The 24,164-nt window shown below is 36.7% G+C and overlaps 1 protein-coding gene across 1 annotated transcript in view; it reads left to right on the forward strand.

Annotated features, from left to right (window-relative positions):
- The window catches only part of LOC139940405 (uncharacterized), a 26,374-nt gene continuing 2,210 nt past the window's right edge, over positions 1 to 24,164 (forward strand). Inside the window, exons 1-11 of the mRNA XM_071936636.1 lie at positions 1 to 161; positions 3,062 to 3,126; positions 3,718 to 3,808; positions 4,203 to 4,329; positions 4,691 to 4,735; positions 5,230 to 5,304; positions 6,098 to 6,248; positions 7,774 to 7,835; positions 9,707 to 9,766; positions 10,252 to 10,306; positions 15,764 to 15,868. Of these exons, the coding sequence (XP_071792737.1) occupies positions 3,096 to 3,126; positions 3,718 to 3,808; positions 4,203 to 4,329; positions 4,691 to 4,735; positions 5,230 to 5,304; positions 6,098 to 6,248; positions 7,774 to 7,835; positions 9,707 to 9,766; positions 10,252 to 10,306; positions 15,764 to 15,846 (780 nt within the window). The 5' untranslated portion in view covers positions 1 to 161; positions 3,062 to 3,095 and the 3' untranslated portion in view covers positions 15,847 to 15,868. The remainder of the gene's footprint in view (positions 162 to 3,061; positions 3,127 to 3,717; positions 3,809 to 4,202; positions 4,330 to 4,690; positions 4,736 to 5,229; positions 5,305 to 6,097; positions 6,249 to 7,773; positions 7,836 to 9,706; positions 9,767 to 10,251; positions 10,307 to 15,763; positions 15,869 to 24,164) is intronic.

The following is a 24,164-nucleotide window of genomic DNA, read 5'->3' on the forward strand; positions in this document are numbered from 1 at the left end:
GGGATGTGTATACGAACAACATCAAGAAACATGAGGAGCATGCGTTTAAACTTTTCTTATTTATATTTTTGAGGTTTATTTCAGTGTTCTAATAAGAAGTCGGTTGAGGCATAGAACAAGGACCTTGGTGGAGGCTATAATCTTTCACCTGTATTTGTTTGGTAAGTACACTTTTTGTACGGCCTCTAATGTCAGATGAGGCTCGAGAGAGTAACAATAACAACCCACAAAGTTTAAAACCCGCAGCACCACCAACGTATTGTGACTTGGGTAAGTTTGGGTACAAAACATGCAGTGTCAGTTCAGAACATGATGAATTGAATGGTGCACATAAAATAACTTGATTGATTGTGATTTAGCAGACTACTAAATAAAAGCCTACTTGTGTCCAAATTAATTAAAAACTATTTAAAATTACTTCCAGAAATGTTGTGAAATTAAAAATAAAAGGTTTTTTTTGTACTGGACCAATTTTTGTAAGATGTTCCTACGAAATTATTAAGATTTGGTGAACAAAAATTTTCTGTGTGCATGCTATTTTTAGTGTACATGACATGTCATTCAATTTGTTTGTTTTCGTTTTGTACTTTAAACTTTAAAAAGTTACTGAAGAAGTTCAGTTGCTGATAACAGTTTTGAACAACGCTCATTCTCACTCTCAGGAATTATTTTAAAATTAACTCTTACTCAAGAAGGCAAGTAGGCCTTGTTGATATTGATAATGTAATAACTAACAATCCCTTGATACTTTTGTTTTACATGTTTATCTTTGTCACTTTACAAAATAAAGAATTTTCAATGCTTGAATTTTTGTTTATACCTAACATTAAAGGTAGTGGACACTATTGGTAATTGTCAAAGACTAGCCTTCACAGTTTGTGTACCTCAACATATGCGTAAAACACAAAGATGTGAAAATTTGAGCTCGATCGGCCATTGAACTTGCGAAATAATAATGAAAGAAAAAAAAAAACACCTCTGTCACACGAAGTTGTGGGCGTTTAGATGGTTGATATTGACACCTCAAATTCTAAATCTGAGGTCTCAAATTCAAATTCGTGAAAAATTAATTCTTTCTCAAAAACTATGGCACTTCAAAGGGAGCTGTTTCTCACAATGTTGTAGACCCTCAACCTCTCCCCATTACTCGTCACCAACAAAGGTTCTGTGCTAATGATTATTCTGAGTAATTACCAATAGTAGGCAGTTTCATCAAGTTGATTTCACGTGCACCAAAACACACACACACACAGCCCCGAAAAAAAAGAACGAAATATATTAAATCATAACTCACATTTTGTACAACTCACAACTATGAGACTTGACAGCAGGCAGGAGCATTCTCTCCTCGTGCTTACATTTCAAAAATATTGGAAATCGGATGAATAGTTTCGGAGATATTGTAAAAAATAGAGAGCAACGACAAAAAACAGGCTCGGCCTCGCGTGCAGCGCCCATTCGTTTGTGCACGATGTCACCTATGAACCCCGTGGACGACGGATTTTGGAAATCTTCGGAAAGCGCCGAAGAAACTCAAAGACGTTTTTTTGCGATGCGGGAGCACATGTTTACACAAAATAAAATAACGATTACATCATCGTGTAGCCGATAAAATTCTGCACGTCGTACAGCTAGTCGCATAGCTTTTACCATAAAAACCAATTTTTTGTCGGCGTTTTCCATTTTTTGAATCAAGATTTCTTCCAGAGACAATCATCAAAATTGAATGCGACTTTGTCAGTGCTAATTCCCATACTTTTAAGTTTAACTTGTGAAAATCTGGTGTAATTTGATTATGTTTTCTTCTCCCTCCGAAAGGTTTTGTTCGACCATTTCTTGCAAAGTTGTCCTAAATACGCACGATTGTACATGTACATCTTCGTGTTTCCGTGATGTGCCACCACAAGAGGGCGTGTGTTACAATAAGTTTGATAAGCCGAGGCTCTAATAATAATGTTTCGTCTTGGCTGGGGGAAAGCTGCCCGATCTTGTTTTTGATAATTTCTACGTTCTGAATTGATAATAACAGACTGCTCATCTTGAGTCATAAGAAACTAGTATTCTTATATATTTTTAAAGGCCTATACTAATTGAAACGAAAGTAGAACAAAAAAATTGATTGTATAGCCACTAGTTTTTAGAAATTGTCTTTGTAAATATAACAAAAATAATCGATGTATACCAGTGCCTTCATCCTCAAGTTTTTCAAGATTGTTCTAAATTTTTACTGTGTTAATGCTACAATTTTAAATCAAAGGATCAACTGATCTTAAATTAAAGAAAACACCAGTCATAAACTCTTTAATTTTATTCCATTCTGGTTAATTTAATGATGCTATTTGTTGACATAATTAATAAAGAATATTCACAAAAACACCTGCAAAACTTAACACGTGTTTAATTTTTATAGTTAACAATTTCCCCCACGATGCCGCTCCTCAGTTTGATTCACAAAATATAACTTTTTGCCGTTCGTAAAAATCATACAAGCGCCTCAAAGCACAGTTTGTAAACCTCCCCATTGATAGAGGGCGCTCGCCTATTGTGAGCCCTCTATTGCCATAGGCTGTGCATTAAACTTGGCCGTAGCCGATATGAAGAAAAACATAACAATTGAACTTGAACACGGGTACAATTTTTGCCAATCCACGTTCATTAAAAACGGTATATCTCTGCAACCAAACATCCGATTTCAAAATTTTAAATTGATTTTTACTCCTAAGAATACACCTTAACAGACCACATCTTGTCAGAGAAAAAATCAGCTGCATTAAATTTCACTGAAACAGCCTACCAATATTGTCCACTGCCTTTAACAAGAAGGGTAACCGAATATCATTCATACAGAGAACAGAGAAATTGCACTTTCTATGTTTTTTTTCTTCAAATTATTTTAGGATTTAGCAAAATATTATTAATTGTTTAAAGCTGGTACCCTATGAAAACTTGTTAACCCTTTTTATATTATAAACCCAACTATCACAATTATTAAGTGGTTCTTTATGTTTAATTTGCAATTGAAGCCAAATAAAATATATTTTTGTTTGTTGTTTTTTTACAGACTTGTTGATTATCGAAATACAATCGAGGAAATCATGAGTGAAATATTCCGTGGACGAATAAAAGGTACCGTTTATTATGTGAAATGTACGCTTTGACCATTTCTGACTTGCACTGTTTCCCTCTTACTTTTCAGCAACTAGCCATCGGGACCAGTAAGCTTGCCATATCACTTGTCAAAAAAGTTTTCCATTTGTCCATTATTAATTCTAAATAAAATTGGGGTTAATTCAATACTGAACTAGCCAGCCAGAGTGGTGGATTACATAAAGTGCTTACACCACCAGCAACTGTTTGGTTAGCAAAAAACAATTCTGTAGTGTTACTTTAAAGGCAGGGTGTATGGTAGTTGTCAAAGACCAGATCCTCAATTGTTGTATGCAATAAATAACAAATCTGTAAAAATTCTTACTCATTTGGTCATCGAATGTTGCAAGAAAATAATGACAGAAAAAAATTGTGTGCCTGAGAACGGCTTCATAGTCTCAAATTTAAACTTTGGGATGAAAAATAAACCTCTTTTTCAAACCACATTACTTTATGTACCTCCTTTAGGGCCAACATTCCTCCCAAAAGAGGGTTAAATGGCTACTTCCTAACAAGTGCTTTTGCTTATTAGGCCACTTAATTGATGTTGGATATTTGTTCTTTCTGCAGAGATTGTTCGGGGGTCAGATTTGGCGAAGCTGTCCTCCAAGAAAATCAGAGAGCAGCTTGAGGAAGAATTTAAGACAGACCTCTCGAACAGGTAAATCTTCCCCTTCCTTACATTATTTGCTAAAAGCCACCTGCGTGTAGGTTAAGGGGCTACAATAAGAAGAAATGGGCAGGAATTGATATTTCTCTTAACACAGTCTAGATTGTAGGATGGATGGAAACATGCACCAGGCAAGGAGTTCCGAAGAGATGCAGTATGTGGAATAGAGCTGTTGAAATAGCTATTCTACATCTCAGCAAAATGAAACTTTCTGGGAGGAGCCATTGGAGCCATAGGCCAGATGCTAAAATAGTCTGGTCCATTCATATGTGCAATGATTAGCACTAATGCGACACAGGGATCCTGACACAGGTGGCCATAACTCAATTTAAGGTCTATGAGATTTTGGTTTTCTGCTCAAACTCTTTCCTTGTTGTACACACAGGAAGAAGGAAATTGATGATATCGTCATGGCGCTAATCGTCTCGGAAAGTCAGAGCGAGCAATCACAGAATGCAACAGCTGACGATAGTGGAGCGGGTAACATTTCCAAGAGTAGTAAACAGAAAAAGGTAATTTGCTTATTTCATAAGGACTGCTGGGCAAGTACGATGTTCTTTTTACTTAAAATATAGGGGCTTAGATTGGTTCTGGTCAACATAATGCTGATTAAGCATTTCACGGCTAAATTACATAGAAACAAACATTAGACATCACAGTGAAAGTTCACCGAGGTGACAGCGGATACCAACAACATCTCTTGCTGCAGCATTTGCAAACACACACCAACCCTCAGAAATCTGAGAATGAATGGTTTCTCAGATTTTCATACTTAAACCTTTAAACCTTGCAAAATGAATTGGTGTTCCTTTTACATGATGTACATTCCACAAATTGTTATTGGTTCAAAAATATTTTGATATTTTATTGCAGAAGAAGAAATCAAAGCACAAGGATAAACCTTCCAATTCACACAAGGTAAGACTATCATTAATAATAATAATGATAATAATAACTTTGGATCCAATATTTTAGCACCAGGTTACGCAATGATTAAAATCTATTAAAGGTAAAGTTCACCTTTTGGTTTCTTTAATCATTGGATTGTTTTAATCCTATACAAAATGTATACCATGAAACTATGGAGGATCTGTAATTGAAATACACAATCTGAGTAACATTTCTTTCTTATGTTCAAATGTTTTTGAATCCCTCCCTCTAAAACCACACTCCTTTGAAAGGGAATTGTTTCTCAGAGTTTAAAATACATTAATAACAGCTGCAGTGCTTTTTACCAACTATGTTTTAATGGTCATTCATTTTGAAGACCCTCCCTTTAAAATGATAGCGTCGTTTTGGTAGCATTCTGCGCCTTGAACACCCAGCAGGGTGGATATGTGCGCATTACAAGTCTTATTATTATTTATTATTATTATTATTCTATAATGACCTGTGGTGTTTCTTTCTGATAGAGGAAACACAAAGATGCAGACTCACCCAAAGCAAAGATATCCAAGAATTCAACGCAGGAGTCTGAAGAAGAAGAGGTAACGTTTATAGACCTTATCAGGGCTCGTTTGAGTCTGTTAAAACCTTTAATTCTGTGTCAAACATCAAAGTATACTTACCCAAATAACAAATGAAAGACATCTTCAAATTGTTCAAATAGAATCACTTTACATAAGATTTACTTTTGAGAAAGTTCATTCTCTCATTATATTCTTGTCTTGTTAAGTAAATTCTGATCCGGTAAAATCTTTGAGTCTCACAGTCTTGTGGAGTATCAGCTCAGATTAAGGCCCTGCTAATGCACATCACGTCTCATGAGTAGGGCTCCCTCATATTGTCGTTGGCCAGTTTGTCACACATTATACAGTTTTGCATTTCCGTTGTTGCATCATCATTTTACCTCTAAGATGGCAAGCCAGATGACATTGCATTTGTGAATTTACTCCCCACGTATCCTTATTTAGGACATTAGTGGTTAAGAAGAAGACTACACATATAAAAGTAGCTATAGAGCTCTTTTGGATGTGAGCTGGCCTTTTGATTTGTGTTCCTTGTGTTGTCTGTCTAACCTACCCGCTGCATGATGCCAACAACGCAGTCTGAGAAGCATTGCTGACAAAAACACTTCTCAGATTAAAATTTTGGGGCACAAAAACTGTCATCTTTTTACAGAACCACATTACTTCAAAGTGAAATTTTTCTTTATATGCTTTATACTATCAAACGCTGTAGGCTTCTTTCCAAAAGTTTTTATTGTCATTGATATTGTTATTATCAAACCTATACCTCCCCTTTAAAATCAGTTCCTTTTTTGTATAATCTTTTGAGCAGTCGGAGACGGCTAATGATGAGGAGTTTGCTCGGATGCTGCAAGAAGAGGAGGATGATGAGAATGAAGACGTTGGAAGGAGGGGACTAAGAACAAGAAGAAAACCAACAAAAACATCCAAGACAAAAGAACCTAGGAAGACACCCACCAAGAGTGAGTGAGTTTCGCTTATATAGGCCTTGTGTATTCCAGGGCTTTTCCTGGCAGGCAAGATGCCATGATGTGCAGGGCTCTCCCCATGGATCTTTTTAAAACTGTGTGGTATTCTGGACCAAACTTTTGGAGTTTGGTCAAATTTAAAACACTGGAATGTTTTCTACTTGGTGTTTATCTTGGTATACAATGCCCTAATGTGCGTTATAGAGCAATATAAAAAGTTTATCTTGATGATTGTTTTATTATTTATTAATAGTTTGTTTTGCATATTGGGCAAATTTTGTGTGTGTCTTGATGCGCAATTTGTGCGTGTTAGGCAGCTACGCCAGCTTGTGCATTAAGGAACCCCTGTGTATTTATTTGAAGTGTTACATTTTTACTCATCCTTGCCATATATTCACATAATGTCAGATTTTATGTGTTCCTTTACAGAAATTTGTCTTCTTCATTTTGCCAATTCATTTTTGACAATATTATCTGTGTGTGTTTTGTAAATACTATGTCATTATCCAGGGAGATTTATTGACATCTGTTTTGTTGCTTGAATTGTCTTATCTGAATCCCCATATAAATATGATTTACTATTTTCAACCCCCTACGAATGTATACATTTTGTTTTTTTACAAAGCCACACAGTGCTGTGTGGTTTTGTGCTGTGTTCTATTTTTGAATCCTGATCGATCCTTGAAAGTGTGTTGACTTTTTGCTTCTTTTACAGGTTGGCTCATAGTTGGGATTGGAATCTTTAGAACTGGTTAAATCAAAGTCACATTTTTTAACCATTCAGGAAAAAATAAATATTCCCCTGAAAGTGCTGTAGTATTTAAGTACAGTAGAAATGTGTGCCTGTTTTTTCTAATCTGGCGTGTACAGCGCACAGATTTATTGAGCATAGGACTGTTTGGTTTGGCTGTTACACTGGAGACCTATAAGACAATCTCCTTGTATTGCATCTTAACTGTGTTAATTTTTACAAATACAGTTATAGATGTTTATTTGAGGTTTGCGGTAGCACCATGTGTAAATCTCTTCTGAGTAGTGATGGTTCTGAAAAGAACCGATGGTTGACAACTCACATTACAATCAGTATGTTCTGATTGAATGATTGTTGGCACATGATTTACAGTTCTGTTTATTACCCTTTTATGAATTTTACTTTGTATTGTGCTCGGTGATAGTAAATTTAATTGTTTTTACTTTAGTGATTATTTGTAAAGTATCTATTTCTATTGTTTACCTTATTTCAGTATAGCCTTTAGTTTTAGGTGCAATGTTTTTAATAAACAAGTGGAATTATAATAATGCGCAGGCCTATAATAGTAATACATGTATAAGTTTTTTTGGTGCCACTTATGTATGAATAATGTTCTTGTTTGTGCTTGTTAACGCCTCTGACGAAAGCTAAGGCTATTTTCCCTACTACTTATAGTAATGATGATAGTAATGATATTAATAATAATAGTTATGACATTTTGCACCACTCTTTATGAATTAACATGTGCCATTTGGCTTTTTGATGCAGGTATGTTCCAGAAAGAGATGGTTCTATCACCAGAGTTAGCAGACATCATGGGAACAGACAGAGTAAGTCTTGTTGTTAAAAACCTTGTCGCCTATTCTTTTGTTCCCTTATGAAACTTGGGTGGAGGGTGTATGTTTTTAGAAACCCTATTTATCAATCTTGACCAAATTTGTACAACCATGACACAAATGTGGGTTTAACTATAACATGAACGTCTGTCTAGCAAAATTCTTTATTGTTTATTAAGTATATAACTTGGTGTATTAAGCACTGTACACTTTCCAAGTTCTGTGAAAGCAAAATCCATAGGCAAATCACTTGGGTGGGATTTGAACTCAAGACCTTTGCATATCTAGAACAGATGTCTTACTACTAGACCATCCAGGGTTCGAAATTAGCGGTCGCCCGGTCGACAAATGCGAGTGAAAATAGCGGCGGGCGAGTGAAAACCCTTTCTCACTAGCCCGCCGGGCGAGTCAAATAGTTATTCGTTTTCACATATAAATGAGGGTTCAGTGGCAAAATCCCACAGAAAACTTTTACTAAAGCTTTTAAACTAGTAAGTTTGACAATTCTAGATACTTGCTAGATTTAATTTTGCCGTGATCGGGACCGGAATTGCTGTCGTTCGTTTCAGAAAACACGTACAATCAATTGAAAACACGACGCACAAACCACATGGTGCCGAGTATCCTTACAGTACATGTACATGATAGCCCACTGGTATGTCCATGCAGTATGCACAGCACATACACAACACACACACAGTCGTCCAAAGTCCATTCTGACCAACACCCTGCACGCTGTGATTGGCCATTGATGGCTGTTGATAATTCCAAATTCACGATGTTCTTGACTAGACTTCAATGCAGTACATGTTCGCGAACGGAGTAAATAATTGTCGCACGTTGTGCATAATGCCTGCAGACTGTGCACAATGTACAGCCTTGGAGGAATTCCAATAACATGGACAACTTTTGCCAACAGAGGGCGTTGCGATGCAAAGTTCATTGAATTATTTCTCGATATGTGCGTTGTTGACTGATCGTTGATTCATGAAGATTTTGTTGCAAACGGAGTTCAAAACATGTTCAAATCAACCGAACCCTAACCATGAAGCCATTAAAGTTGTTGATGGAAAAGGGATAGTTTAAGGTAAAAATTCAAATATAAAATCCTCTAAAAAAAAGCAATTTTAAGGGCTTAATTTTCGGGGGGTTTTGGGGGGGTTTTTTTTGGAAAAGTTTGTGTATAAATACATGCGGGCTAGTGAAAAAACCTGCGGGCGATCGAGAATTGTGGTTGACACGCCCGGCGGGCGATTGAAAAAAAAAGTTAAGGGAAACCCCTGCCATCGAACTAGCCCGATGGATAGAGGTAGTTCGAATCCAGCAGGTACTGCAACAATTGAATAAATCAGAGGTTATTTTCATGTTTTGTTTGTTATTTATTAAACTTACTCAGATTCTTAACACAACCAGCTTTGAGTAGAGAATGCATTCTCACCACTCATTATTAGGCCTACCATTCAAATTAGAATTGGCTCCTGTCACAACTACTTCACTGTTTACTAGATGTTAAATTTGCATTGGGGGTAAAGAATAGTCATTTTGCTCATAAACACAGATGTGTGTTAGCACTGTGTACTCAGGACCCGAGTTCTGTGAAACAAAACCACGTACATATTACTAGGGTGGGATTGGAACCCACAACCCTTGCAATTCTAGAGCAGTGTCGTACCGACTAGACCACCGAGATTGCCCGGTAGCTAGAGGCAGTTCAGATCCTATGTTTAAGCAGTGGGTACTGCAAAAGATTTAATAGGTTTTAAATTTGCATCAGTGATAAAAGATAATCATTTTGGTTTTTACCCATAAGGTGTTGTTACCTGACATCATCTGTTTACTTTCTGGTTTTATTTTTGTACTTTCAGATGCCTAGATCAGAGGTAGTCAAAAAGATGTGGGAGATTGTCAAAGAACGAGATCTTAGAGTAAGTTAAATAATGATTGCCTGTCCAAATTTGCCTGTCTAAATGAGCACCCTTGAATTATCCAAGATTATTATCTTTGGCTTGAGCTTTGGCCACCCCCTAAAAAAAATAGATGCAACATTTGCATCTGGGATGAAGAATATTAATTGGTTTTACCCTTACACTGATATAAGCACTGTATACTCAGTACTTTCCCGAGTCTTGTGACTCGGGTGGGATTCGAAACCACAACCCTTGCAATCCTAGGGCAGTGTCTTACCAAGTAGACTACCGAGATTGCCTAGCAGCTAGAGGCAGTACGAATCCTATGGCAGTGGGTACCGCAACAATATAAGAGATATTAAATTTGCAGCGGGGATACTGGGATCAGAGGCATATTGGGATTCAAACTCACAACTGTTTCATGTAAACAGTTTACTCTAAAAAAACATTACTGATGTACATTTGTCTTGCTTGAATGTGAACTTGTTTTAATTTATTGTCAGGATCCTAGCAACAAACAGTATCACATTTGTGACGACCAACTCATGAAAGTATTTGGTAAGTACCTTTATACTAAAGCCATATCACTGCTAAATAAAGCAAACTGCACTAGTTCAGACCTGGAATTACATGTTGGCCATGGCCTCCATTGCCCCTGGTCTTTGCCTTGGTGCCCTTCCAAAGTTTCCCACTGAACTTAAGATTTTTCCAATGGAAGTGCCCTTTGCAAAATGATAATGGCCTTGCCCTTTTCAACATGTTCAAAGAAGAAGTTCCAGGCCTGCTTGTTGGTAGAAATTATTGCTGGTTTGCCTCTGATCAGCAGAGTGTGGGTTCGAATCCCATGCCGTGACACTTGTGTCCTTAAGCAAGACACTTGACCATTGCTTCGTCCTACGGATGGGACGTAAAGCCATTGGTCCCATGTGTTGTGTAACGCATGTAAAAGAACCCAGTGCACTTATCAAAAAGAGTAGGGGGTTCGCCCCGGTGTTCCTGGCAGTGGCTGCTTAATGCACCGTAGCACCTTGTAAACCCTTATAAGGTGCTAACTAATTGGGTCTCAAAATTCATCACTGCAATAACCTTTCTTTCTGAAAGTTTGTATATACCCAGCACCTTAAGTACCTTGTTTGGTAGATACGTGCACTATATAAGACTTCGATATTATTATTATTATAATTATTATTTCTGGCCTACTCTGGCAGTAGTATGTGCCCCCTCACCTTGTATCCCTTTAAATGTGTTATATGATGATTGCTTCGCCTCATAAAATCAATCGTAACGTTCTGTTTACTGATTGAATCCCTTTTATTATCGAACCAGTTCACTGCACAACGCAATAAAATCAACTGTTGCATATGCTAGGGTTTCACATAAACTTGGTTGGTGTTTGATGTTATTGAGCAGGTTTTTATTTCTCCCTCGACTCCACTGCTCATCTTCAGCATTCTTTTATGTTTATGCATCTAGCTGATCTTAAAGGAACACGTTGTCTTGGATCGGTCGAGTTGGTCTTTGAAAAGCGTTCTGTAACTGTTTCTTATAAAATCGGTATGGTTAGAAAGATGTTGTAAAAGTAGAAGACAATGATCTACACAAATATGCCTTGAAATTGCGTGGTTTTCGTTTTACCTCGTCGACAAACACGGTCGGCCAATTATCCATAAATGGCCGACCGTGTTAGTTCGCAACGTAAAATGAAAACCGTGCAATTTTGCGTGATACTTGTGTGGATCATTATATTCTACCTTTAAAACAACTCTCTAACCATATACATTTCATAACAAACGGTTTCAAACGCATTTCATAGACCAACTCGTCCGATCCAAGGCAACGTGTTCCTTTAATGTAGTCAATATTTATTGGGCATTAACAATCTGTATAATTAGCTCATTACCGGTACAATCTGCATTCTCTCCTGCATATATTTTGTTTGTGTTTCGCTGTCTTTGCTTAGCTAAAATGATGACTGTCTTTTCCTCAAAAATTAAATGTTAAACCGATTTGCAAAGAAAAAAGGGCAATGTTTCATTAAACAATTGGTACCGGAACCAACACTAGCACCAACTTAAATACCAAGTAAGCTTTTAACTACCTTTGAAATAATGGAAAATTGTGAACTTGGTTGTTGTTTTAGGAATACCCAATTTATGATTTAACTCCTGTGCCTGACAAATTTGACACTTTGTTAAGCCATGCACAGATGTGTATGAAGCACTTTATATCAAATACATTCTTGGGTTCTGTAAAAAATAAGTTGACAGGCAAATAACTGGGGTGATATTCAGACCTACAACCTTTGCATCGCTGGAGCAGATTCCTTCAATTATTTTCAGTATAATTGTAATTTCACTATTCAAAGAAGGAATCCTCTTGAAAAAAAGGACAAGTCTCAAGTTTGACACTAGACTGTCGGCACTAGGCCAATGACTTGAGCTCTTGGCCAGTAAACTCATGACCAGACAAGTCTGGCTGTCTTGTGTTTTCAGTTCAATAATAGTCACTAGGTAATATCTTAAACAGAAAGAAATGATGTTCAAAATTTTAACTTTTAATCTGGTACTGTATTTATACCATTTTGTTGAGTATCAAAATATATTAACTAACCCATAAGAAAAATGAGACACTTATCCACGATGCATCATCCTTCGGAGGGGACAAAAAGCCTTTGGTCCCATGTGTTATTTATTGAAGTAAAATAACCCAGTGCACTTTTCCTTAAAGAAGGGGTTCGCCTTGGCATTTCTGGGTTGATCGGCAGCAAATTGCGCCACAGCACCTTGTAAAAGATTAAAAGGATTATGTCTCATAATTCAAACGTAGTCTTACATCTTTCTAGAAAAACTGTTTGTTACAGCACCACAAGCTATCTGATTGACAGACAAGTGGGCTATTTAAGAAGCCATTATTATTATCATTTTTAAAGAACTTCTCTTAGTGCTTGTTTTACAGAGAGAAAAAAATGCCATGTAAAAATTGTGTAGAAAGGAAAGGTTTTGGTCTTGTGAAATAATTATATTCTGGCCCAGTAAACAATTTCCAAGTAAAACCTGTTTAGAAAGCTATTTCTTTTAATGATTCTGTTCTTCGGTATTAAATCCTGGTCGATTTAAAACTGTGTAGAAAGTTCTTTCTCATAAAGATCCTCGGGTCTTGTGACATAAATTCCGGTCCATTAAAATGTTGAGCTATATAAGCCCTGCGTAATTTTACACCAAATTTGAGCCTTATGAATTGATTGGTTGATAGTCTAGGAAATGATTACAGCACAGCTTCATCCCTTCATGGATGCATTCATTCATTTCCTGGTATTGTACCCTCACATGACAAGAGGAAACCCATGCACAAACACAATAGAGTGTTTTGATTGCTGTTTGTGCTCGGCCAACCTTGACCACTTTCCCCTGGTGATTAAAACCTGCAGGTAGATGGACAATAGCATGAACCATTATACCTTCATACATGGACCATCATCATAATGTTATGCGGTCAAGCTAAATGAGTTGTTTGTTTAGAATATCATTATGGAGAAACAAACCAAAACGAGCCAACAGGGCTGAAAATTTCACCACATAAGTTTACGTAAATTTGAAATGCTGATTTCAAGTGCTTATTTAGATTAACTTCCGTCCTGATAGGCCTATAAACTATCAAAAACAGGTTGAAATTAATATTGAATGAAAATGTGCAGGGATGTACATATTTTCAATTAACAACTCGACTTTAAACCCATTTACCTCAGTTTTAATTTATTGCATTTCTCGGGTGTTTCTACTTTCACTACTTTAGAACCAAAGGTGGTTTCAGCATGGGGTTTTAACTGTATTAAGCTTAATATTGCTCTTTTCAAACGTAAAACAAATGAACATGACCTAGGTCGACAAACGACTCATTTTGATTGATCGCATCACATGTTTTGTCGTAGTACCTGTTTGTCTTTATTGCCATTCATTCTAAGTAGGATGACCAAACCGAAAATCTTCTCTTTTAATAAATTAAAAAGTAAATACAAACAAATAAATAAATAAATAAATAAACTGATAAGCAACCTGAACCTCTTGAATGAAAATTTTCAGTTCCTTCTAAGAAAGGACGATTAAAATGACAATGTGACCACCAGAGAGAGGAAAAAGATCAAAAGAAAGAAAAGAAAAATCAATAAAATCACTTGAGGTATGCGCATCGCTTTTCGTGTACACTACATCCAGCTAGTTCCTTAGGTCATTCACCCCCACCCCCCCCCCCCCCGAGTGAACAATGGAACAATCGGCATTCATAACTAGACAAAAGTCCTCATTGTAATCATAAGAATGCTACATATTTGATTTAGCTCTGGGTGATTAGATAAACCATTTTACCCTCCATGGATCATGGATAAACTGAGCGGAAAGTAGAGTTGGCTGAGAGTGAAACTGCCACCAGCTCTGTGAAGAGGGGGGGGGGGGGGTGCAAGCAAGTTGTTTCTAACCAGTTTATACTTTCCCTGAGGTGCCTAATGTTATGAAATAATTTGTTTATGGTTTGCCCCCAGTTTACTTTAGGGAAAACTGTATTGTTTAAGTATGACTGATTTCAAAGGGAATGTGCTCTTTATTGCATGTTATTAGTTTTTTTTATTAATGCTATTTTTGTATTAAGCAACCAGTTCACAACCCTACTATTTTTCCTCGTTTTTTGTGTGTGTGTGTGTTTGTTGATTGTGGGTCAGACCACCAGCAGCCCCGTACTAAAAAAAACCTCATTTTGACCACATTTCTTACGTACTTCATGGGAAAGGTCCTGTTGCATGTGAAAGTGGGGGGAAGTAAAACACGGAACACACTTTGTAAAACTACAAAATGTTTCAGTTTCCAGGAAGTCCCCTGGATGGTTTACTGCACAAGGTCACGCAGTTCATATTGTTATCAGTAAAACAGTGTTATCTATTAGTTGTAAACAGTGACTGCTCTATATTCAAGACAGCCCTCGGACCATTCCTTGTTTGAAAAAAAACTGATGATTTACAAGCTAGGGTTATGGTTGATACATGTATAAATATAGTTATGTTGAGATGCCGGTAATTTGGGTTTAAACTTGTGAACTTGGTACTATTGTAATAAGAGAGTAGAGTAAAGTACTTTTATTAAAGAGTTTTGAATTACAGACACTGTCTTCGATTATTTAACCGATATCTGCAAATTAGCTCTTCTATAATTGGTTGAACCCATACCATCTTGTTCTTGCCTTGGTGGTCACTTCTAAACTTGACTCGTGCGCTTTTCTTCTCACTGGACTTTCAGATAAACAACTCAAATTCAACAAGCTTGAAACTGCACTTTGTTTTCTGTTTTGTTTTTGCATTTGTAGCGTAGTCTTTATACCTGTACGTACCTATTTTGAATATACAGTTTATACATATTTTTATCTGTAAAAATTACTTAAAGGCAGTGGACACTATTGGTAATTACTAAAAATAATTGTTAGAATAAAATCTTAATGTAATGGGGAGAGGTTGATGGTATAAAACATTGTGAGAAACGTCTCCCTCTGAAGTGCCATAGTTTTCGAGAAAGAAGTAATTTTCCACGAATTTGATTTTGAGACCTCGGATTTAGAACTTGAGGTCTCAAAATCAACCATCTAAACGCACATAACTTCGTGTGACAAGGGTGTTTTTTCTTTCATTAATATCTCGCAACTTCGATGCCCGATTGAGCTCAAATTTTCACATGTTAGTTATTTTATGCATTTGTTGACACCAACTGTGAAGGCTAGTCTTTGACAATTACCAATAGTGTCCACTGCCTTTAATTCTGCCTATGGCTATGATAATAATATTATTAGTAAATTATTTCATATGAAAATTTCAAAAAATTAATCTTGACATTGTGCATGCATTAGACGAATGGTTGCATGCCCATGAAACAAAAATTGGTATTTAATAGAGTTTTAAATTTGCATACACTCAGTACTTTCCCAAGCCCTGGAAAAATGGTATTGTAATATTTTGTTCAACAATTTGTTCTCTGACAGGGATAAGAAGAGTACGAACATTCAGTATGATGAAGTACCTGAAAACACACGTCAAAGATCCTGCTCTACTCACTGATTCATAAGGAAAACACAACCTACGTTTATGTGAGTATAAAGCCACCTTCGCAGATTTTTGGGGTTCATCAAAACTGACACAATTTTACCTTTGTTTTGTTTTGTTTTGTTTTGTTTTGTTTTGTTTTGTTTGTTTTATTTTTTTCTCCAAATATCACATAAATAATAACAAACATAAAAGCAATAGGTACAAAGGGTTATAAGAGGAGGGCACCAGAAAAATGCCTAGGCTAATACAGGGCCTCGTCCCTATGGATTCCCTCCAAGTGAAATGTTTCTCAAAATGCCTTAGTCTATTAAAAGCTGCAGAGGGCTTCTAACTAAAAGTTAATATGTTATTGCCTTTAATTGTAAGAGCAATTACTAAATGTATACATTCCCTTTTAAGGCACTGCAGAATAATGTTGGTAATTACTAAAAGTAGTTGTTAGTATAAAAGCTGACTTGTTAATGAGCAGCGTTGAGCAATTGATAGTTGAAACATTGTGAGGACGGCTCTTTCTGAAGTAATATGTGAAGAACGGCTCTCTATGAAGTAATTTTGTTTTTTGAGAAAGATGTAATTTCTCACTTGAATTTTGAAACCTTTTTAGGTTCCTGGAGCACACCAATTACTGTAACAATTTCTGTTTTTTTTTTGGTTTTTTTTATATTTTTTTTTATATTCTCAACTTTGATGACCAAATGAGTCCACATGTTCACATATTTGTTATTTTATGCATAAGTTGCGATACACCAAGTGAGAATACTTGTCTTCGACAATTACGAAAGGTGTCCCGTGCCTTTAAGAGCGATTACCAAACCTTCCCTTTAATGAAGATGGTCCCAGCATGACAACGCCCAATTTTTGTCACCTTGAATCTTGTCAGTGTCCTTCACTAGGAGAACTCAGACTGTCTTGTGTCAATTTGTTCTGTCTGGCTGCTTCTTCTGATATCTCTGTTTTGATCTCTTCTGCCACTGGAGGCCAGTGGTAGCACAAATCAATAAACAACACTGTGATGTGTGAAGTAGTAAAGAAGAATCAGAAATAGGAAAGGGGAACTTTTTTTAATTGGAAGCTAGGCATGTGATCTCTCAAGATTTTCTCGACTTCAGCATTTTCTGAAAAATGCCTTAAAAAAAGAGGTAAAACAATCACAAAAGGAAGCTAGGTTCCACACTGTGACCAAACCTGTAACTAAGTCTTGTATTTCTGGTGTTGCACTGTGTCTTCAAACCTCCTTAGTTTGTAACATCTTGGAGGTTCCAGGTCTAGAGTAAAGGGAACCAAAAACCCACAAGTTTTTGTTAAGGAACTTTCATGTTTCCCAATCGCATCCCTGAAAATCTTACTTCAGTTGGAAAATCTTTAAGTCTATGAGAAACTTTTGAAAGGGCATGAGGGCCAAAACCGAGTTGTTTCAGGGCCCAATTTCATCGAGTTGCTTAAGCGCAAACAAGTAGCTAAGCCCAAAACAAATTGTGCTTACCATATTATGGTTACCAGCCAAAATATGTTCCCTCATGAATCTGTAACTAGGATCTTGCTCATTATTTTCTGAGCAGAAGAGTGTTATGCACCAATTGTTGCTTAAAAGCAGCTCAACAAAATGTTGTCCTACCCTGAAATGTACATATTTCTGCCATACATACATACATATTTATTACATGCATATACCTTATCTTTGTTCAAAGAGTGTAAAACAGCATGCTAGTTGGTAGTTTAGTTCTTCTTCAGACCTTGCCCTATTTAAAGCTAAACCTCATCTCATCCAAACTCTACGTGTCTGCACCACCATTATCTTTAATGCAGCCAGTAATTGTTTGTTTGCACTCTGTCTGATGACTTGAATGACCTTAAAAAGCTGAGTAGATCTGTACTTATTGTTGGCTGGAATTGATTGTGCTCACGTTTTCTCTCTCTGGGAAGCATTCTTTGCATAGAGTGTCCTTGCACAGGGACTAATGATAATGGGTGACTCTTATAAAGGCCCAGCCTGCGACATCAATTAATGAAGGTAACCATTGGTGCTCTGAGTCTAGGAAGTAGTTTGCCATTGTTTCTTAATTATGAGGTCATTAGTTCGGAGAAGTGGTTATTGCGATGCCGTGTGACTATTGAACTGTGAAATCAGGCTGATTAAAGTGGGGGAAAATGAAGCTAACCTGACAACTGTATATTTTCGAGATACACAATTACGCTTTTTTTTTTTTTTTTTTTTCATTTCCATTTGTACAACAACAAAGGTACACAAATATTGATAGCAAATAAATAAGTAACGTTTTAAAAGATTAAAAAAATTACATATGGGGTTACAACCAGAGGGTAAAACCTTCTTTTTTAAGCCACTTTGTCTTAGGTCCTTGAAGAATGTACAATATGTAGTTTAAGTTTAAGAATGTGATGTTTCTTTATTTTGAAAGTAATTTTTTAAAACCTTTTTTATAATTTTTGTTTGCCATGAATTATGTATCATTTTAAAAAAATTTTCCCACAAGACTTATCACAGTAGAGAAGGGATCAATCCCTGTGTTTTTAATAAACATAGCAAGAACCTAATATTTACCGGTTTTCTCTAGCTTGCAAGCTACAGTGATTAAATTCACTATGAGGCTTCCTTGGTTTCATTGCCAAAAATATACTAACAATAATACAAATAAAATTAGCTAGATTTGTTTGACCAATCAGCAGTACTCGAGTTACCACAATGACTGCGTTTAAGTAGCTTTTCCCAGCATCCCTGCAATCCACACCCACTCCCCTGCCTCTTGAATAATTCATTTCAATCCTCCTACCATACATTTCAATACACTTTTAATAGCCAATATTGTCCTTTCCAATTAACAATGCCGTACACACACCATTAGGTCTGCTAGTGTCCCCAAAGCCCCCCTCCATACTGCACTTGTGTTTGTGTGATCCAACAATGTCCACATCGGAGCCATCATTACGCCCGGTTAGGTTCATCTCTAATGGATGCACTGCATACATTATTCCCTTTTCCCATGTTATAAAACATCAATTTACAGTTCACTGGGTGGCTCTTGACCCAAAGTGATGTCGGCTTTTAGAGCTCTTATTTAACGAGTCACAAAGAAGATCTCGATTCATTACCAAAGGTTTACCAGATGGCAAGCCTTTTACTCAACATTATGACTCAGTATACACAATAGTTAAATTGATGTTGTATTATACAGCCCAGGCCAGGGATAATAAAAGTTAGCCCACCCATGTATGAATATCAAACAGCAACACTTGGTACTCTTCCGAACCCTGTTAAAAATAAATAATTAAAAAAGAAATAGCGTAGCCAATCAAGACTATTGTTTATCTTTCTCATGTTTATTTCTGCTTTTGTTATTGCATAATTAGTGTACATTTGTATCTCTGTATTTTGTTGCCGTTTCTCTAAAGTCTTCAAGGACACCAACATCATAGCGCTTAGAACGAGTTGTAAGCGCGGTATAAAAATATGGTTATTAAGACTAGAATGGTAGCAGATACTACTCCAATCTATCGGGCTTACATTGAGTTTAGTTCAATGCATGGTGCACTCGTGGTTGATATTATCGTAAACAAATTTTTACGTTAGAACAAAAATGTTTAATATCACTCTTTTTATGAACAAGTTGAGATGGTCTTTTGATTCTTTGCCCCTTCTTATTTTCTATCATTGGGTAAATTTGGTGGGTACTTTATGGGAACTTTTAAACAACAATTTTGCTGAGCTCAAAATACTTCATGGTTTAATCTTTACTATCTACAATTGTGTGCTGAAAGTGCACAACACTTTTGTAACTCAGCTTAGCGTAATTGTGTTCATGTGCTATCAAGGAGCACTTGAGACCAGTGACTGCTCTGATCTGCCCCAGGTGAGAAAACTGGCTTCTCAAGAAGGCTTACCAAATTGACATCACAAGGACAATAATGTCAAGATGTGTGTCTGCTTGCAGATCCACAAGAATGGGGCAGAATTCTTTGGGGGTTTTTCCATAAGAAAAAGCCGACACATGAGTGTCATCAACAAGATGTTAATTGTAATGGACCGAGGTCTGTGCAATTTTTTGTTTTGCACTAACATACCTATTGCACATTGGAATATTGTTGGCACCACCAGTAAGAACCTTGGTGCCAGGGGTGGTTAAATGCAAAGTTTGCAGATCAAATCATGTTGAACATAGACCTACCAATATCAGAAGTGGGTTGATGGTGGTGTAAAGACTGGATCATGCTTCACAATTATAGCCTTGGTTATCACTAACATTCACTGGGCTACGAGAAGTCATTATAGTATTTAGCATCTCCCTCAAAGACACAAGTGTCATGACCAGGATTTGAACCCTAACAACGCTGATTTAACCACCAGAACTTGAATTCAGTGCTCTTAACCGCTTGGCCATGATGCACCTTTTGGAAAAAAATATTCTCCCACCTTTTTCTATAGTCCAAATATCATGCCTGATTAGGTTACCGTTTTATGCTTGAAGATGGATGTAAACAGGCTTTAAAGGAAGGGTAGCTGTACATGGTCCCACGTTCAATCATCACTGGCTATAATGAACATAATTAATCATTTATGAAATTGCTGTCTGTTGGCATGCAAACCTGTAAGTCACTTTAAAGGGGAATATCATCTTTCATAATTCATTTTCTTTACCAAATCAAGCCTGCTTTATCACTGCTTCTAAAAAGAGAAGGTGAATTTTGTTTTGGTCTATGAATTTCAATGGATGTATCATTTTAAGACAAACATAGCAAAGATTTTTATCAAAATGTGTGTTAAAAATGTATTCAAATGTTTGTTCCCGGTTGGATGGCTAAGTATTACAAGATCGCTGCATTCTTGTACAATATAAAGGTCCATAGAGACTCCTTTGGGTTTCTTTGGGCAGTGAACGATTTTCCTTTTATAGCAATCAAAATTCGACACAAAATCTATTCAAAAATCATCATTTGCTACTCAATGTTGGCACTTGGTGTACTTATCATACGTTCAGTCTAAATCTATGCAATCTGATTGGGAGCGGGGGGGGGGGGGGGGGGGTGTACCTTCAATTCATCATTTCATCTGGCGACTTGATTCCATAACGCACAACTTTTCCCTGTGATACTAATTGTTGATATCCAAAGATTTACTGAGGAATTAGACCTAGATTAAAAAACGTGAGCAAATCCTTGATGAGGGTTGATTCTAGGACATACTAATTAACCTCCTGTTACATAACAGTGATTGCCTGCCTAATTATTGAACACTCTTCTCATTAAACTGCCACATGTTAGTTTAATTTCCATTGTATGTCAATTCGGGTCAGATGTTTTGAAGTGGACGTCAGTCAGACCAGCATGGTCACTCACATTATAAACAAAATATTTTAACTAACCTCCCTCCACAATCTGGCATTAGGGTTTGCGTGGTATCTATCCTCACCTTCCACCTCGAGGGCCCGGGTTTGAATCCCATCGGGGAACTGGATAGTATAAAGCCTTTAGTGGATAGGGTTTTCAGACCAGCATGGTGGGACACCATGGTCAGACAAACAAAATGTCGCCTCCACAAACTGGCAGTTGGGTTTGCATCGTGGTATCTATCCTCTCCCCACCTGCCACCTTAAGGGCCCTGGTTTGAATCCCATCGGGGCACTATGTGGATTAGGACCCTGCTTGGAATCCGATGTGGCACTAGGTGAATTGTGTGTCAATAGACTGTGCAAGTCTCGCGCGCACCGGAGCGAGAAATACAAACGAAAAACTTGTTTTTTATCAAATCAAATCTTTGCTTTAAAGGGATGCTGCAGTGAATTAAAATAAAACAGTTAATTTTGCTGTCATTTATTTCTGATATATGTATTGAACATCAATAAAATGTGTTTTGTTTTTTCCCCGACATATCTCACTTGCGTAATTAGCGAATAAGTCATGCCCCCCCTTTTGTGGATTGTTACCGCCCCCCTACCATCGACGTCACGTTGGGAATTCAAACATATCGTCGGCAAAAAGAGTTTGGTCCCTAACTACACGCGCCTAGGTACCAGGCCACACAGTGCACACGTCTCTATGTGCACACAGCCAGGGGGCCCGACAGCTCGGGTTCTGGACATGACTTCACATGAAGGCTCCCTTTTAGGGGTGGGGTGGGTTCCCCTAATCTCTTGAAAACCACTTTTAAAATACTTGCGCATTAAATAAAAAATATTTAAAAAATATTTCAGGTTTAAAAAGTCATGTTTAATCGTTTAAATTAAAAAAAAAAAAACACTGCAGCCACCCTTTAAATTATTCTTAATACCGAATTTGAACAACAAAAATACTCATTAGAGCTTGTTTAATTTAGTTTTAGCTTTTTAAACAATTATGCAATTAGAAAATTCTGGGTCAAGGATGTTTATTTGATCTTAAATTTTTTGAAACCCCTGTTGCAAATCTACGCCGGATTGTGAAAATATCAGCCCACATCTAAAACTGAAACATCCTTCTTTGTCTTCTCTCCATTTTGGTTCTTGGCTAGCACAGTGACTTAATTCATTTTTCTGTGAATCCTTGATGGAAGTGACACTGTCCTTTATAATATAATCAGTGAGCTCCCAGATTAAAATTTGAAGCATGGTCAGTGTCGCTTAAACTATTGAGTGAATGGCTGTATACTGCTCATTTTGACCTTTTTTAAAACTATTTTACCAATGGTTTAGTGCTTTCTTATCCCAAGGATTCAACTTGCAGTATGTTGCTTTATTTCTGCAATTTATATGTATTTTCACCGTCAGCATTTTCTCATCACATTGTAACACAGCTCCAGCTGTATCCATGACTGGTCAGTCAAGAAATTCCCCAAGCTCATTAAGGATGCGAGCGCATAATTAAATTCAACCAACAGTAGGTTTATGCTATGGTATACCACCAAGAAAGACTGACCACAGAACATACTGGCCATGATTTTACAAGCATGGGAGAAAACACAGTGTGCCCCTGTAATAAAAATCAATATTTACCACTTGCTTAGGATAAACACGCTTGATTACACCGATGGCTTAATTCATGCATGTACATAATGTAGCCTGCTTGTCCATTGGTTGGAGAGTAGAATATAGGGTTCATTACATATAAGGCCATGAGCAATACTGTATTGTGCTCACTTATAATTTCTACGTGTAGCAGTTCAGTACAGATGACATATATAGGTTTGAACTAGTATCAACGCTGTTGTGTTATTTGTATGTAGGTCGAAATTGTGCTTGATAAATTTTCGCTCTCATCTCAAGTTTATATTGATTATATACTCAAATGAAATGTGTGACGTTACATAAGAACATTGAGGAAATTTTGGTTGTGATAATTGTAGGTGTATTTCAGCTGTTTGTGGGTAATCTTAGTTTGAATGTGCTGAGTTCGCATCACCGATGGCACTGTAGCCCAGACATTGAACCGGGTCAAGGGAGGTGGGGATGAGGAATTTCCTCAGAGCAGAATGTGAAAATAAAGCAAGAAAATCCTTGACATGTTCCTGTTTGAGGAATGCAAAAACATGTATGTAGTTGCATGTAGGTCATGTCATAAGCAGTAAAACTTCAATTCGCATGGAATATGCAGCCTAAAATAAATAATGAGGGTGCATTAATTTGTGTCTTTTTCTTCCCCTTATTTAAATTATTTGTAATCTTTCTTAATGTAAAATGTTTGCGTGTTGTCAGAGTGCTGCAAAGACGAACCATAAATTATTCCAATGATTTATATGCTAAAATATCCTGATCACATGCTTAAATTTTTTTTGAAATAATAGTTCTCCCTTTGTGACAATTATACCTCTGTCAAAGAATAGGCTAGCTTAAATTTGTGCACTGAATCTACCATGGTGTAGAAAGGATACACTTGTTTGAATGATTTAAAGGATTTTTGTTTGTATGTTATTTTGTTTTTATAAATAGATTTTAAACTTTGCATTATGATTTAGAATAATGATTTGTGTTCTACCCATATATAGGTGTGTAAAGCGCTGGTTACTCCATACTTTCAAACTCTTTGTTAAGGAACCCACAAGCATATTTAATTACTCAGGTGGAATTCAAACCCACAACCGTTGCCATTCTTGAGCAAAATTCTTAGATTTCCCGTATTCTAGAAGCTTTTTTGAGGGGTAATTAATATATATATATTTTTTTTTTTGTAAAGTAATAAATCCCTGCCATCTGCTCAACGTTATGCAACCGTTTCATTGTTTATTTTACCCGTGAAATAAATAATGTAAACATTCATACCTAGCTGGGTGTAATTTCATAATGCTGTTAACTGGTACACGCACATGTTTGATGCCATGTAACTTAACAAGTAACAGAAAATAGTGAAGTTGTG

The sequence above is a fragment of the Asterias amurensis genome, chromosome 8, assembly GCF_032118995.1.
Source record: "Asterias amurensis chromosome 8, ASM3211899v1".
In the NCBI taxonomy this organism is placed as follows: Eukaryota; Metazoa; Echinodermata; class Asteroidea; order Forcipulatida; family Asteriidae; genus Asterias; species Asterias amurensis.